Raw genomic sequence first — 15,863 nt, forward strand, 5'->3', positions numbered from 1 at the left:
ATGAGCATGTCAGTTTCTGGGCAAGGATCTCAAAATGTTTCTGGTGCAATATTCCTACTGCAATAAACAGCCTCTGTCAACTACAGTCATTGACAACGTTATCAGTTTTACTGATGGGTTTACTTTTTTTCATTTTTCAGTTGACCAACATGATTATTAAGTGGACAGTTAGACTTGATCTACTTGTTCTTATAACAGTTATGGATCTCAGATCCATAACAATTCACAACAGATTCAATGAGTTGTTTTTTCTAAGATGCACCTCAAGGGTCATGCATGCTGTTCTCCACTTTTCAGCTTGAACACTATGGCCACTCTCTTTCTCAGTGTGTTCCCCTAAAGGAAAGCAGCTGAATGGATGTTGTGCAATGTACTGTTCTACATGTACATTATATGATTTTAGTGTCCACTCAAATCTTGTGTTTCACAGAGAAACTTCTGAACTTCTCTGGGTGCTTTTATACTTAACCATTTAAACCCCAAGCTATTTTCTAGGTTTCTGCTTGAAATAACATACCCAAACTAAAAAAGGTCTCTACAACCACAAAGGCTATTTTAATATTGTTTTATTATAATAAAGGCAAACCATGTGTGCTTTTGTTCAGATGTGTAAATATTATTATATGTGTTACTGGTTAAGAGTAAATAAAGATGAAAGAAAGCCAAAGTTGAATTGAATTAAAAAACCACAGTGATCATAGCACAATATGGGACCAGTCTCTCTGCAAAGTTTGACTTTGAAAAAGTAAAGCAGAACAAAGTTAGAGAGGTTTTAGTACATCATCTGGTTCATACTGCTCTCTATTAACCCTAACAGTCTTGAACTTCTTTTCCTTCCAGGAAAAGGCTCTCCCACCCACGACCTGACTATAACCTTCGACAACTCAGTGTTGGCCCCGACTCTGACTGCCAGGAACCTCGGTGTGACACTCGACAGTCAACTCTCCCTGACTGCCAACATTACCGCAATAACACGCTCCTGTAGGTCCATGCTGTACAACATCAGGAGAATACGACCTCTTCTCACTCAGAAGGCGGCACAGGTTCTGGTCCAGGCTCTGGTCATCTCACGGCTGGACTATTGTAACTCCTCCTTCAGGTCTACCTGCTAATGCCATTCGACCTCTACAGCTCATCCAGAATGCAGCTGCTCGACTGGTCTTCAACCTCCCGAAATTTACCCACACTACTCCGCTCCTCCGCGACCTTCACTGGTTACCGGTGGCCGCCCGCATCGGCTTCAAAACATTGGTACTTGCGTACCGTGCTGCGAACAGATCGGGTCCAGTCTACATCCAGGACATGGTCAAACCGTACACCCCAGCCCGTTCACTTCGCTCGGCTTCTGCCAATCGGCTTGTAGCTCCGTCACTTCGAGCTAAACACTCAACAAAGTCACGACTGTTTGCTGTGCTGGCTCCTCATTGGTGGAACGAGCTCCCCATTGACATCAGGACAGCAGAAAGTCTCTACACCTTCCGTCGCAAACTAAAAACACATCTTTTTCGACTATACCTTGAACAGGGAAGGTAGCGCCGTAGTAGCACTTTAATGGCTCTTACTGAGTTTAACTTTATTGAAGAAATTGTATTTTCTCGATTCTTGTTGTTCTGAGTTTGGACTCATGGTTTAATGCACTTATTCTAAGTCGCTATGGATAAAAGCGTCAGCTAAATGACATGTAATGTAATGTAGTGGTGCTACAAAACGCTCCGGCATTAACTGAAACCAGAAAGTGGTTTCAGGGTTAACCTGTACATTTTGTTGCATTGTTCAGACATAAACAGACACCTTTCTTAATGTGGATGACTGAGCTTGACTTTTTCCAGACTTTTGGTGCTCATACAGCTTTACATACTAGATATTTTGGAGGAGTAGAGCCACAATATTTAGCAGATTTAATACAAATATAATACATGCAAATTTAATAAATCAATCATTTTGATTCATAATTAATCCATAATAACATAACAGGCTACAAGGCCAGCATATGTATACATTGAGCCTGAACACTAGCCTTTCTTTTGCTTCCTTGGTGAAAATGGGTGCTGCTGTTGTAATGACACCCGCAGTGGAGGAAAAGAGAAGGGCTTTTTCACGGCAGACACTCTTGACATTTGAAAACAGCAAAAGCACAGGTGTAAATCCTAAAAGGAATGATGACCGAATACCAACTAGATGTTTGAATTTCAGGGTCCTGGTATTGTCCATGCTGGCTCACTGTGACAAAGTCATGCCATACTATGGCACTTAAATAGATCAGAGCCATCGTTAATGTTCTAGGTGTTACCTGTGATTTTCCTAGTATGGCAAGTCAAAATGTCCGCTGCGAAAAAGATCCACTGTTTTGCACAAAAAGGTTAGTCCAGTTTCAGGAAACAGCCACCTCTCCGAGACTGTGACTCCTCGGTGGACCGACTGGCAGGTCATCTTACTCCCCCCCCCCCCTTTAAGCCCACCCTCACACTGTGTGAGAGCTGTCACACATGTTTGACTCATTCTGGGTGCAGATAAAGAGAGCATAACACTGATGTATTGTTATGCGAGTTTAGACCAAAGTAGCCTGTTGAGGATTTGTTGAATAAAGTTAATACCTCATGGTTTTCCTGAGGCAATTTTTGTGAATATGCTCTTCTCTCATCTTCGTTAACAGATTGATAATGACCAGACAAGGATTTATGCTTATCCTATTGTAGTCACACAAAGTTATTGTTCCCCCTTCTCTGCAGGCTTAAATCTACCTTAGGAGTTGCAAATCAACAGGTACATAAAAGTAATTCAAAACCACTTTATCTTTTTTTGTGCATTTCAACAACTTCAAAAACAACAGTAATTACAAAACAGTAAATGTCCTTTGGTCCTAGTATATTATAGTGTAAAGTATTTCGCCAGCATCTTTCAACAGCCGTTACCAGAAACAGACACCCAGTCCTGACCGACTTCAACAATCGGTTTGTGGTCACAAGAAGGAATCTGCCTTCTTTTTCCAAAATTCTGCATTAGCAAGGCAGAGACACTGATGATCAGTACCTCCCAATGAAGTATATTTGGACAGGGATCAGTCATTCTTTTCTCTCATCTCTCTGCGGGCCTTTCGCTTGAGCTGGAGTGTCTTCAGCTCCGTCATAGTGGAAAATGTCCTGTACACCCATACCATCTGTCAATGTAAAGCACAAACATTTATGTATCGTATCATATTTTTTACATTTTATTTGATGTAACAAAGTTGAGGATGAACCAATAAAGCTTACCACAATTATGACTGTATTCAGCAGAAGAGGAATAGAGTACACCAAAGATATGAACATGCCCTTGGAATCAAAGTACTGGAAATTAGAAAAGGACCTGCAAAAAAAGAATTACACTTCATCAAATTTAGTTAATGACTGAATGTGACCTGATTTTGAACAACATAGCCTTTACATACACATTATTAACCACATGAAAGTAGCACAATCATATTCTGCTGAAAATGGTCTTACCTCCAGTTCATGGCTGCCAACTCATTTAAATATTCAGCACTGTACACCATTCCAACTGTGAGTTAGAAATAATGTAAGTCAGTAAAAAAATACAGCCACAACACTCAAATCAGACCAGAAGGATAGATACAAACATAACACAAACTAGAAGAAAAATACATCAAAATAAACAAACAAATTAAAGTTAGATAGGAATATACATTTGTGTATGAATGAGAAATAGTAAATAATAAAATGCTGTAAATCCTGACAACCAATTTTAAGCCGATCTTGTGATAAATGTCTGACAAACATATGTTTAAGTAATCAAGGTTTGAAAAATATTGCTATGTCTCATAGGAAATATTCACTCCATTCAGGCTAGTTCATGTAGCTTTATATCTCATTTATTGACTTACCCATGAGCAGGAAGTGACAAATCTGAGCTCTGTAGTACCTGCACGTCACCACGGTCAGAAACACACACACAACATGAAACACCAGCAGCCCGATCAGCCAAGGCTCCGACCACTGCACCTATGAAGAGCACATAAAAGCACACAGTGGGCAGCTGTCACCGAAATATAACCGCTCCAAGTAGAAAGTGATGGTTCATTAGCCGGGAAAGCTAACGACAACGTTTACTCATAGCTAGCTGGCCCTCTGAGTCCGAACATTAAATGTAACTTACAGATATCATAAACGTCCATATGGATGTGATTCTTGTATTACTGAACCCATCGATGGGGATAGAACTAATATTCTTCGCTTTCTGGTCCGTCATTTTCACGAAACCCTGCTCAGCCTAAGCTTCTGAAAACAAGTCCAGGCTGTTTGTCGCAGTAGAATGACGTCACATAAGCGACTTTTTCTTCTTCTTCGTTAGGGGTTTACGGCAGTTGGCGTCCACGTTGCATTACGGCCAGTCAGCCACCCTCGGGTTCTTAAATATATTATATGCTCAGTGGACAGAACTTCTTAAGAGTCGAGTCGTCCTTAAAATACAACCCCTATTGAATGCGCGTAGTAGCCGACTGTATTCACGTTTTACTCCACAGTCCACACGTGTATGTTGCTCGTGTATCACTAATAAGCCTCCAGAATGCTCTCAGCAAAATTAAATAGTTTTCACTCACACAAATTCTAAATTCACCAAGACTGAAGTCATTTTAGCCACTTTAGGATTGTTTTGTTGTTGAACAAATTAACGTAGGACTCAATCAAGAACAATACTTCTGCCAAGATCAAAATCCAATCACAAAGTAGATACAAATGAAATAAAATGACAACAAATAAATAATAATAAAAAACAGCAGGTCTATCTCAAATTAACCTGAAGCTAGTGAGTAAATAAAAGACCTTTAGAGCGCTCTTGTCTTTGACAATTTCGTACGACTTTTAAGGACTGTTAAGCATGTATAACATACAATAATGACACATACTTGCCAGATTTTGAAAGTTACATTTCTCCTGAAAAAAGAGCAAATAATTTACATTAAAGGACATTTATTGATACAAAAAAAGACAAAAAGGACTAGGCGGACTGTCATAATTACAGATGTAAAATGGTTAAAACTGTGTATGATTAGAGGTGTATGACGTAATATATATGACGCGATAGTATTGTTGTGTTCTCGCGAACTCGTGTATTTACGCGAGATTACCCCGGAAATAGTGGGCGCGAATTCGACCAGCAGTCCGTCCCATGGTCCTGCCTCCCAAACAGTCTGTGTTTGCTTGCGGCTGCCCCGAAGCTACTGTAGGTAAGCAGGCACTCCACTAACTAACATGCCATTGCTTCTTCTTACAACGACGCAAACTAACCACAGCACGCCACACTGCTTGACTGTTGTTCGCGTTGAGTTTAACACGTTATAAGCTGGCCAGGCTAAGCTAACGTTAGTTTGTAACGGCTAACCTGATAACTTTCTAACGTTACTTTCGTTTTTGTTTAACGTAAGCCTGCGGCCACTGTCCTGGCTTTCGAAAATACGTTACGCAACACAGACAAACACAGACAACACATATCATTTGAGCTAGAGAACAAGAGCAGTTTAATCTATCAGCGTGACTGCGTACGGTACTTGAGACGAGGCTGTGTGTTCACGTTCAGTTTCCTTACTCCGCCAAAGTAACGTTAGGTTAGATGTGTTAGGTGCCCGAGATGTCGAAAAGGAAAAGCAGCAATGTCAGTGACAACCCCAACAAACGGGTCCGACCTGCTGCGGTGGAGGAAGACGTGGAAGATGAAAGTGATCTTGATGGAGACGAGGAAGATGGACAGGTGTGTACTGTCGCTCCCATGCAGTAACATGTACCTGAAGTACTTGTTCCCACAGGGCATTATCACCTATTTACATTGTCTGTCTCAACTGATTCTCTGAGTATTTAAGAACATGTTAAAGACACTCAAAGTAAGTAGCGTTTGACACATTACTATTGTAAAATATTTGAGAAATTACATGCGCAGTTCCACCTGTGTTTAGGTGCAGTCTGCTGGCGAGGTGGTGAGCGATGCAGGGATTGTGGAGAGCATCACACTGAAGAACTTCATGTGCCACTCTCTCCTTGGCCCGTTCACTTTTGGTTCCAATGTCAACTTTGTGGTCGGCAACAATGGAAGTGAGTGCAGACAATGCGGTATTCTATAATATAGGGGGTTAACTGAACTAAATGAAGCTATATCCTTGTTTTCCCAATTCAGAAGCCAGGTTTTCTGAAGGTCTGTGCCTTGCACTATAGCCAAGCCACTATAGGCCTAAATGTGCCTTTTAATCTGTAAAATAGAACTACTTTTGATCAATTCCACACTGATGTCCAATAAACAGTTAAATATTTGTTTTATTTGCCGTGGTGGATTTAGCTGTTCAATATTTCTTTCTTCACAATATGCATTACACATGTGCTGCTCCGTAGCCATCATGAAAATCAAATGCCTCTCTAAATATCACTCATTATTTTATGTGATCAGTGATCGGATTTTTAAGTGTGTACTTTAAAGTTGTGCAAATGCATTTATCATGAATGATCTTGTTTAGGCTTACAACTAAATCATGTATTTAAGTGTCAACAATATTTGATTTCTGTGCACAGGTGGAAAGAGTGCCGTTCTGACAGCTCTCATAGTTGCCTTAGGGGGGAATGCACATGCCACAAACAGAGGATTATCCCTCAAGGGTTTTGTGAAGGAAGGAGAAAGGTAAACGTTGCACCACATCATGTAATGTACATCCTTTATCACATCCAGCGTATAGTTTCCTTTCAGTGTCTGTGAGTTTAGGCAGACATTCCATTAATTGTGTCCTGTTCTTCTCACTCCCACTCTTCGCTTTAAAGAAATGTTGGTGTAAACAAATCTTCCATTAATGCTTCTTTGCTGACTAGAGCTACACATTTGACAAGGCATCAAGAATATATTGTCTTTTCTCTTTTAGAGAGTAGGACTCTCAAATCCCATCATGTTTGACATTTTGAGAAGTATCGCATGCAAAAGTAACTTGTGTTAAAAGTTCCATCCTTGGAATCGCAATAGGTTTGATGTGCGTTACTCTTTCCTCAGCTCTTCTGATGTATCGATCACCCTGCGTAACAAAGGAAGGGACGCTTACAAACCTGAAGTGTATGGTCAAGCCATCATTATCGACCTGAGAATAACACGTGAGGGGTTGAGAACCTATAAACTGAGGAGCAAATCAGGTAAAGACCATAAAAAGTTCAAGATTTGTTTAAATTTTTTTTACTACCACAACAATATATACAATTAAGTAGTCATTCTAAATGTTCACCACAACATTTATAAACAATGAATTACCGTAAAAACTAAATAAGTGCAGAGCTCAAGGACATATGGTTGAAAGCTGAAACAATAAGTCACCCATTAGAAAGTTAATTGGCAGCTATTTTGCAGCATATTTTAAGTAAGCAGTTAGTGGCTCCAATCTTTTTAAACATCAATAAATGAATCATTAGGCTTATAAAATGAGCCTAAAGTAACATCAAGAAATTGCTATATTCTACTATAATGACCAGACATGGGAAAACAGCAAATTTCCACATGGAAAAAAATCATATTGATCAATAATGATTAAACAATGATAAATGCATTCCAATTCACCATTCCCAATGCCAAAAAAGCAGCATAATGTAAGCGTGAAAAATAAAGGAAAGTTTAACAATATTGGTATGCAAATTCTACTTCTGATAGCTGTGTGAATCTATATTATTAGCAACTCATACACATATTTTTTCCCTCCTTTTTAGGTCAACTTGTCTCAACCAAAAAGGAAGAGCTGTTGTCTATCCTGGACAATTTTAATATACAGGTAGGAGTGATGCAAATCATATACAAAATGGAAACCTGTGAGACAAACCTGTTATTGTATGGGTGAGAGGAAGTCATTATTACCTTTGCTCCAAAGGTGAACAATCCTGTGTCAGTTCTCACTCAAGAGATGAGCAAATATTTCCTACACTCAAAAGGAGAGGGGGACAAATATAAGGTATATTTAAACACTTTTAAATAACACATGTTTTCCCTCTTGTTTTTGTGTACTTTCACTGTGATTTCTTTATTTGTACTTAACATTTGCATTCACCCTTACAGTTTTTTATGAAAGCTACCCAACTGGACCAGATGAGAGAGGACTTTGTTTACATCAAAACCACCAAGCATGTCACAGAGGATAAAGTTGATCAACATAGTGAAGTAAGAATCAGTTTGTCTGACATATTCATAATATAAGCAGCTATAAACTAATATTTGACAAAAACAGAGCTAAGAGAGAGTAAATATTGGACTTGGATGTTCTGCAATGTTATCACTGACCCCTTGTGGCCCAAAAATATCAGTTATGGCAGGATTAACACAATTATTACATTACTGTCTCAGTGCTTGAAAGACTTAAAGCGGAAGTACCTGGAGAAAGAGGACCGTTACAAGAACATGGCAACCTTGGATGAAATGCACACCAAACTGGAGGAGTTGCAGAAGCAAATGGCTTGGGCTTTGGTGAGATCATTTTCTCCTATTTTTTTTCCTACCAATTTGGATTTCCAACCACCTGTCTATGCCGCTTTTTCCTGCCAGTTGTCATGATAATATAATGGATCAGACCTTATTGTGCTGACATTAAACTACTTACCTGGACTAACTGGTCCCATCTTTTCTTGATATATGATGATTACGCACAGCGTCCTTCACTTCCTGGTATTGGAGACTAATATATTTTCTTTTGTCACAGCCTGATGTAAAAGCACTGATGTGAAAGCACTGATGTGAAACCCCCCTAAATGTTGCAGGTGATTGAGATGGAGAAGGAGTTGGAGCCAATACAAGAGAAGCTGCAGTCAGGCAGACATTCTACAGAAAAATACGATGAGAAGGTGGATGAATGGAAGGTATGAAACCTTTTTAGTATTCTCCATAAAATCAATGTCTGTAGTGTATTTTTAGAATTGCCAGTAATTACTAATAATTGCTGTATAATTATGAATAACTGCTTCTGTTTGATAACTCGCACCACAACTTTGCACTTGTCTGCGTATAGCCCTCTTCTATCCTCTAACCTTTAACCCCCCCTTCTTTTCTGATCTGTGTTCATGTAAAAATGCAGAATAAGGTCGAGGAGGCTGAGGGGAAATCCAGGCAGATCCAGGAACAGTTGGAGGGGATCACACAGCAAGTCGGGGAGCTACAGCCCAAATGTGCCGAGCTCAAGGCTGAGGCCCAGAAACGAAATACCCTTCTCAAGTCTAGTGAGGTCAGAGTTCAGATAATTTCTGACATTACAGTCAATTGGTTCAGTCACTTTCTGCAAGTAAATTGAATATTAAGCAGTTTATTGGATCGTCCTGTCTGGTCATCTTGTCAGATATAATTTAGTAATTTAGACAGTAAAAGTTATGGTGATGCTTGTTGTGTAACTGACCAGTGTTTCTAATCTATAATTATGTATGCGAGCTAGGTCACTGTCCACAGATTCAAGGCTAACCTGAGGGACCTGGAAAAGGACAAGATTCAGCTCTCCTCAAGGATAAATGATCTAAAGCTGAGGTATGACCTCTTTTAGTTTTTTTTCTTGTCAACTGTGTTGCATTCAGGTTTATACATGTATTTATTTAGTGTTGACTCCCCTGTGCTTTTTGTCTTCATTCCAATTTTTGCTATCTCCTTTTTTTTATGCCTCTAGCATCAGTCAGACGTCAGGAGCGGAAAGCCAGGCCAAGGCAGCGCGTATGGAGCAGATACAGACTGAGCTCGAGTATTCGATGACTCACCAGATCACTACTCTCGTCCAGCAGATTGACCAGTATCAGCATGCGTGCAACCGTGCCAGGGAAGAACAAGGAAAGATGAAGTAGGAAACTAAAACTGGACTTTAAAGACAAATATTTCCCTGCAGAATCAGAAATGGGTGGTTCAAGAAACCCCACTCTCTGCCTGACAGTTGAAGTTGAGCTGCAATACATTTATTAGGGTCATTGGATAAGAAGATATCAAAGGATATTCAACAGATTTGGGGATTCCCTGATCTTTTAGTATAGATAGGCCTAACACGTCTTCTCAGAAGTTAGGCTTTGAAACATCGATGGGTGGACCAACTCAAATTACAAATTAAATTTAGATTATTGACTCCCTGCCAATCCTAAAAATAACCAAATTAGAAACGGATATATTGGTTAGATAAGTACGACAGTGGAATCACTGAAGCAATAACACCCACCCCTTTCTGTCCTCAGGAGAGAGCAGGAAGTGCTCCAGAGGTCCATTGATGCCAACAAAAGGAACCTGCAGACTATGGAGAGCAGTCGGTCCAATCGCCTGCGGCGTTTTGGAGAGCACATGCCTTCACTCCTCAACGCTATCCAAGAAGCTCACAGAAGGGGCCAGCTTAAGCACAAACCTCGGGGACCTTTGGGTAAGACTTGGGGCCCATTTGTGCTTTAATGAAAATGTTAATGTTCCTGGCCTGATTCCTTTCTCATCCTTTTGAATCACAAAATCATGCATAATTTTGGCATGGTCGGCTGTAGCTCATGGGGAGAGTGGTCGTCCCGCAACCACAAGGTACTCGGTTCGCACCAATGTCAGACCCATTTAAAAACCTTTAAAAATGCCACTTTTGTGCCATGTTTTGTCTATACTGTCCTTTACTGACAACTGTGTCAAAAGCCCAACCAAAACGGGACGTCTCTGAAAAATGCACCGCTGACCTTTCACATTTCCTTCCCCTTTACAGGTTACCTTATTAGCCTGAAGGACCCAGACTTAGCCTTGTCTGTTGAAGTTTGTCTTAAAGGCCAACTGCAGGCCTTCACTTGTGATAACCATGAGGATGAGAAGGTGCTGCAGAGCCTCATGTCCAAAATGTTCCCAACTGGCCGTAGACCTGCAATCATCACAAGCAATTTTCTTCCATCAGTCCATGATACAAGAATGAGGTGAGGTCATGGACACTATTCACAGAAACAACTGTTAAATGCTGGTTCAGTTTTGATAATGCATTACTTGGAAATAACGTATCAAATTTACACCGCTTAGTTTTGAGTCCGTTATTGAAAAGGACACATTTTGCATGAAGTATCACTTTTGTATCTGTCTTTCTGTCAGAGGCGTCAATCACCCTGAATACCCCTCCGTGCTTCACGCTCTGGAAATTGAGGACCCCGTTGTGGCCAACTGCTTGATTGACCAAAGGGGCATAGAGAGCATTCTACTCATTAAGGTAACACTGCTGGCTTCACAAGAAAAGAAAAGTCCTAGTAACACAAGCTTCAAGTGCATTGACTTGGGTTTTGTTTTTTGGTGGCGTAGAATCGAACAGACGCTCGGCGAGTGATGCAGAGCAGAAACCCCCCTCAGCACTGTACCCAGGCCTTTTCCAAGGAGGGAGATCAGATCTTCAATAACCGGAGTTACACTGCTGAGCAGACCAGAGCCAATTACCTCTCGGGAGATGTTGAGGAGGAGATCAGGTATGTGTGTATGTGTGTGTGTGCATGCTCAATGATACTCTAGCTGACTTTTAGTTGTCTCTTGCTGTTGTCATGTAAACTGTATCTTGCTTGTTGTTTGTAGAAAGACTGTATAGATAATAGACATGTTTAGCTTCAGTTTCTAAAGTATACACACCGTTCATGTAACTACAGGGACTAGTTGTAATAAATGCTTTTACTGTAATACCTTCTCTGTCTCCTGGTTCCTCTCTTTACTCTCAGGCACTTGCAGAGGGAGATAGAAAACCAGAGAGCTCAGGCAGATCGCTTCGAGCAACAGATGAAAAGGCTAGATGATGACATCAAACAGAATGAAGGGCTGCTGAGAAGAACCCAAGTAGAACAGAGGACTACCAAAGTAACCCTTTTACCGCTAACATACAATTTATAATGATACTCCCTTTATGTTTTTGAGTATCAGACAGGCAAAGTGACCATTATTATGTCAGATGTTGGCATGCCAGTTTAATGCATACAATTTAACAGTAATTTAAAATCCATGCCTAAATATAGCATAAGCCGTTGACCTTTCAGTTGGAAGAAGGAAATCAAATAATACTGCTCAATCAAAAAGGAATTTCCAAATCAAATTTCCAGTATTCTACATATTTAATGAATGTGTGTATTTGTTCCAGGACAAGTCCACAAAGCTACAGCTGGAGCTGACCGACCTACAAAATATGGAAGAGCCTCAGTCAGAGGACCTCAATCCCCTGGTTTGTACAGAACACATCAGTGCAATACAATAATCAGCTTTGATGGACTTACATTGTACTCATCTCAGTAGATACATATAGGAAACATCCCACACAAGTGTATGATCTCCAGATAAGTCATATTCAATTCAACTTTTTTTGCAATCAGCACAGATACCTCATGTGATATGCTACTGTCACTACTCTACTACAGGAGGAAGATCTTCAGGAGATTGTTACTAAGATCTCGTCAAAGCGTGCTCAGTATGATGAGGCCCGAGCTCAGACGGCTGAGTTCAAGGCATCCTATGAGAAGGCAGAGCAGGAGTACAAGCAGCACAAAGAGCAGATCAACACTGTCGCTGAGGAAGCAGACCCTGTCAAGGTAATATATAGACCAATCTCAGGTTTCCAGATGTCTTGTCATTGGGATAAAAGATAGATTTAGATCGGCATCATTGTAATTCTACTTGAGAAATTCCCAAATCACATGTTAAACATATACAACATTTGCATCAAGTAAGAATCTCCTTTTATTATTGCTTAATTGTCTATTATGCATCTGCCCAAACTTCATTCGGCTAAAGAAATGATTATAGTCCCCAAAGAATTGCATTTTGTGATTATTGTCAGCACAGTCTCGGCTGTGTGCAAAAGCCACCCTCCCCTGAATACTGGGTGACGCTCATGTGGTTGCTCTTTTCTGTGCTCGTCCTGTTGTCCTTCTACAGGAGGAGCTGAGTAAGGCTGATCAGGAGGTGATGAAGTGCAAGCATCACAAGAAACACTATGACGAGAAACGCAGCGCCCATCTGCGCAACATTCAGACCCTTGAAGCCAACCAGGAAAGCAAAGAGCAGGAGCTTCAGGTGTGCCAAACAGAGATACAAGGGACTAATTTTATAAATCTAAATTCATAAGACGAACAATTTCTTATCATTTTATTTTGCATTCATGCTTCCGCACCCGCGCTATCTTTGGCCGGGGCAATATGTTTTTGGGTTGTCTCTCCGTATTTATGGTCCATTCTTATGAACACAATATCTCAGGATCGTCTTGATTGCATTTCTTCAAATTTGGCACAAGCCACTCAAGGTTGAACTAATTAGAGTTTGGTTGTCGAAAGCCACTGGGACACAAAACACATTTTACTCAATAATTCATATACTAATTGTGAAAACTTCACACAAACGTCCGAGACAATAAAATTATGACACAGACGTAAACTGCAACATTAACTGGTTGCAAAGGCATACAACTGTGAGGCAGTCATTTTAGTTTAAAACCAGAGGGAGCTGCATGCTTTCACTAAAAGTCTTAGTGTGGGTCCTAGAACTAAATGTAAAGTTTGAGATCAGAGAAAAACATTCATTATTGCTCATAGCACACTTGGCTCATTGAATGTGTGGACAGCAATTGCAGTATTCCGACAAAAGCATTGACGTTTTATTTTTGGTTCTTTTGTAACTTTCGAGAATTTTATGTATACCTTAAATTGTCACCTAAATTCTGTCTCAAAAACTGATGTTTTACCCTGCGGTTCAGACATCTGTGGCCAAGGCCACAACAATCTGTCCGGAGCGCCTGGACGTAAGACGGACAGCCAGGAGTCTCGACAGTGAGATCACCCGTCTTAAGGTGAAGATCACTACCCAGCAGGATCAACAGGGGGACCGCGAGGAGGTTGTGAGGTATGTCACTTAGACCGTGGTGTCACATGACAATTTAGTGAATGAACTGTACTATTGCATACGTGTCAGAATTTATTTTACATCTTTACACTGCTGTGAAATGTCTTGAATGAAATTCAATCTTTCTTCTCTTTTTTTTAAAACACATAAACCTTTGTCTGCCTCAACCTCTTCCCGTGTCAAGGCAGTATCATGAGGCTCTGGAGAACTACAAGAACATGACGCAGCAAATGAAGTACCTCAACAGCTTCATCAAAAGTCTCGATAGTGTTATGAACCACAGACTGCAGGTGTATGCTGAGCTCAGAAGGTGAGATGTTAACAAATTGTGTTCAGGAAAATGACACTGTATTGCTAGAGGACTTGAAATTTAAAACACTTTCATTTATTTAATATTCATAAATTGATATTTATATTTGATCTGATGGATTGTGTGTTCCTCGATTTATTATCACTGCCGTTCTTCCTTCCATGTCCATTTTGTTGTTTGTCCTCTGCAGGTTCCTCTCGGCCCGCTGTAAATACTACTTTGATAGCATGCTGGCCCAGAGAGGATACACTGGAAGTATGGCCTTTGACCACAAGAATGAAACCCTCTCCATCTCAGTAAGAACACACTCAAGCCTCAGTTTCTGCTCTGATAATCTCCATTGAAGTATTATTCTGTGTAACACCTTTGGGTCACAAGTTCAGTTCAAAACACTGAGAGGCAGCAGTTGGCTTGGCTTTGCGGCATTTAAAAGAAAAGAAAGACTAAACGATATAGCAGCAAGGGAAAAGTCTAAATGAGAAGACGTTTAATTTTTTCATTGATTATCACTAATCTTGAAACACAAGACATGACTGCAACAGCCTTTTAGCCAGTTGGTTTAAAGTGAAATTATACTGATTTCTCCTCCATCCCTCTTAAGGTGCAGCCCGGCCAGGGAAACAAGGCTGACTTGAGTGACATGCGCTCTCTGTCTGGAGGCGAGCGCTCCTTCTCCACTGTTTGCTTTGTTCTCTCTCTGTGGGCCATCACGGAGGCGCCTTTCCGCTGTCTTGATGAATTTGATGTTTACATGGTAATCAGAGACTGTTTTGATTGATATTGCAAGTTTGTCTGAACAAGAGTTCCCACTGTCTTCATTGCGTATTGAGATAAGCTTTTAGTTCCATAGCATTGAATACGCGTCAGAGGGAGAAGAAAAAGTCTGGAGAAAGTTCATTTGCAGGATTTTTTGGCATTACATTAAACTGTCTCGCTGTGTTTAGCCTTATTTATCAAATGCTAACATGATTGTTGGGTTTTCTTTCAATTCTCTTTAATAAGGACATGGTGAACAGGAGGATATCAATGGACATGATGCTGAAGGTGGCTGCTGGTCAACGCTACAGGCAGTTCATCTTCCTGACTCCACAGAGCATGAGGTATGATGCAACATCGCTTATCAAAGCAGTTAGACCACCAAGATGCTTCTGCATATTTGAAATGAGCTAAGATTAAGTCATTAATGTGGGTGTAAGGCCATGGGATTTGAGTATGTTGCTTAGTTCCTGTAAGAAAGAGCAACCGCCACTTTCCTCACATCTGTGTCGCTCTTCTTCTTTGTTTCAGCTCTCTTCCAGTGAGTAAAATCATTCGCATCCTCCGTCTCAAAGATCCAGACCGTGACAACAACTCACAAAAAGGTCAAGACGAGGAGCAGTAGTATTGCTATTCTGGTTTCAGTCTAGAGAAAGATCACTTATCTTCGTGACCAACAGCAATACTTAATAATGTTCTGTTCTGTTTAATAGGCAGTTTAATGTTTCGTACTACAATGAACGCTGGTAGCAATTAAATGCTGTAAGCACTATTGCATTTGAAGGGTTACTGCACAGCCAGGGGAAGTCATTTTATATCGCCACGTGTTAAAGTCTCGAACAGGGACATTGAAGAGTTTTGTCATTGTCAGAAATATTTAAAATTCATTAAAACAAATCGAGTGAAGAGACAAATGCAGTGTTGGTGTTTTGAATGCATCAAAGCACATTTCAGG

General features: G+C 40.4%; 2 protein-coding genes across 4 annotated transcripts; one reads left to right on the top strand and one right to left on the bottom strand.

The window, feature by feature from the left end:
• Positions 1–2,772: 2,772 nt before the first annotated feature.
• Positions 2,773–4,329, bottom strand: tmem18 (transmembrane protein 18). Its single transcript, XM_034527375.1, has 5 exons — positions 4,153–4,329; positions 3,881–3,998; positions 3,483–3,537; positions 3,252–3,345; positions 2,773–3,157 (listed from the first exon to the last, which is right to left on the bottom strand). Exons 1-5 carry the CDS (start codon positions 4,243–4,245, stop codon positions 3,059–3,061), a joined length of 459 nt encoding a protein of 152 aa, XP_034383266.1. The 5' UTR covers positions 4,246–4,329; the 3' UTR covers positions 2,773–3,058.
• A 766-nt stretch (positions 4,330–5,095) lies between these two features.
• On the top strand, positions 5,096–15,822 carry si:dkey-119f1.1 (uncharacterized protein LOC557127 homolog). Of its 3 annotated transcripts, none has more exons than XM_034527373.1 (27): positions 5,096–5,224; positions 5,608–5,745; positions 5,948–6,083; positions 6,555–6,660; positions 7,021–7,157; positions 7,722–7,783; positions 7,880–7,960; positions 8,065–8,166; positions 8,350–8,469; positions 8,760–8,858; positions 9,074–9,220; positions 9,425–9,513; positions 9,650–9,817; positions 10,200–10,378; positions 10,700–10,901; positions 11,071–11,185; positions 11,275–11,435; positions 11,679–11,814; positions 12,092–12,172; positions 12,366–12,536; positions 12,883–13,020; positions 13,697–13,842; positions 14,027–14,152; positions 14,343–14,448; positions 14,754–14,906; positions 15,155–15,252; positions 15,440–15,822. In XM_034527373.1, exons 2-27 carry the CDS (start codon positions 5,626–5,628, stop codon positions 15,531–15,533), a joined length of 3,273 nt encoding a protein of 1,090 aa, XP_034383264.1. In that variant the 5' UTR covers positions 5,096–5,224; positions 5,608–5,625; the 3' UTR covers positions 15,534–15,822. The 3 variants fall into 3 exon arrangements, with proteins under 3 accessions (XP_034383264.1, XP_034383265.1, XP_034383263.1); XM_034527374.1 differs by having other exon boundaries at positions 5,118–5,224; positions 5,617–5,745; XM_034527372.1 differs by having other exon boundaries at positions 5,129–5,220; positions 5,617–5,745.
• Positions 15,823–15,863: the final 41 nt, after the last annotated feature.

The sequence above is a fragment of the Cyclopterus lumpus genome, chromosome 24 (genome assembly GCF_009769545.1).
Source record: "Cyclopterus lumpus isolate fCycLum1 chromosome 24, fCycLum1.pri, whole genome shotgun sequence".
Taxonomy (NCBI): domain Eukaryota; kingdom Metazoa; phylum Chordata; class Actinopteri; order Perciformes; family Cyclopteridae; genus Cyclopterus; species Cyclopterus lumpus.

Bases quoted from the DNA above. Each gene is read 5' to 3' on its own strand.
- tmem18 (XM_034527375.1), bottom strand. From the start codon at position 4,245: ATGACGGACCAGAAAGCGAAGAATATTAGTTCTATCCCCATCGATGGG. The intron at 3,538-3,880 runs GTAAGTCAATAA...TCTAACTCACAG, and splicing joins TTGTCACTTCCTGCTCATGG to TTGGAATGGTGTACAGTGCT. The intron at 3,158-3,251 runs GTAAGCTTTATT...TTACATTGACAG, and splicing joins TGAATACAGTCATAATTGTG to ATGGTATGGGTGTACAGGAC.
- si:dkey-119f1.1 (XM_034527372.1), top strand. From the start codon at position 5,167: ATGGTCCTGCCTCCCAAACAGTCTGTGTTTGCTTGCGGCTGCCCCGAA. The intron at 7,158-7,721 runs GTAAAGACCATA...CCTCCTTTTTAG, and splicing joins TAAACTGAGGAGCAAATCAG to GTCAACTTGTCTCAACCAAA. The intron at 8,470-8,759 runs GTGAGATCATTT...TAAATGTTGCAG, and splicing joins AGCAAATGGCTTGGGCTTTG to GTGATTGAGATGGAGAAGGA.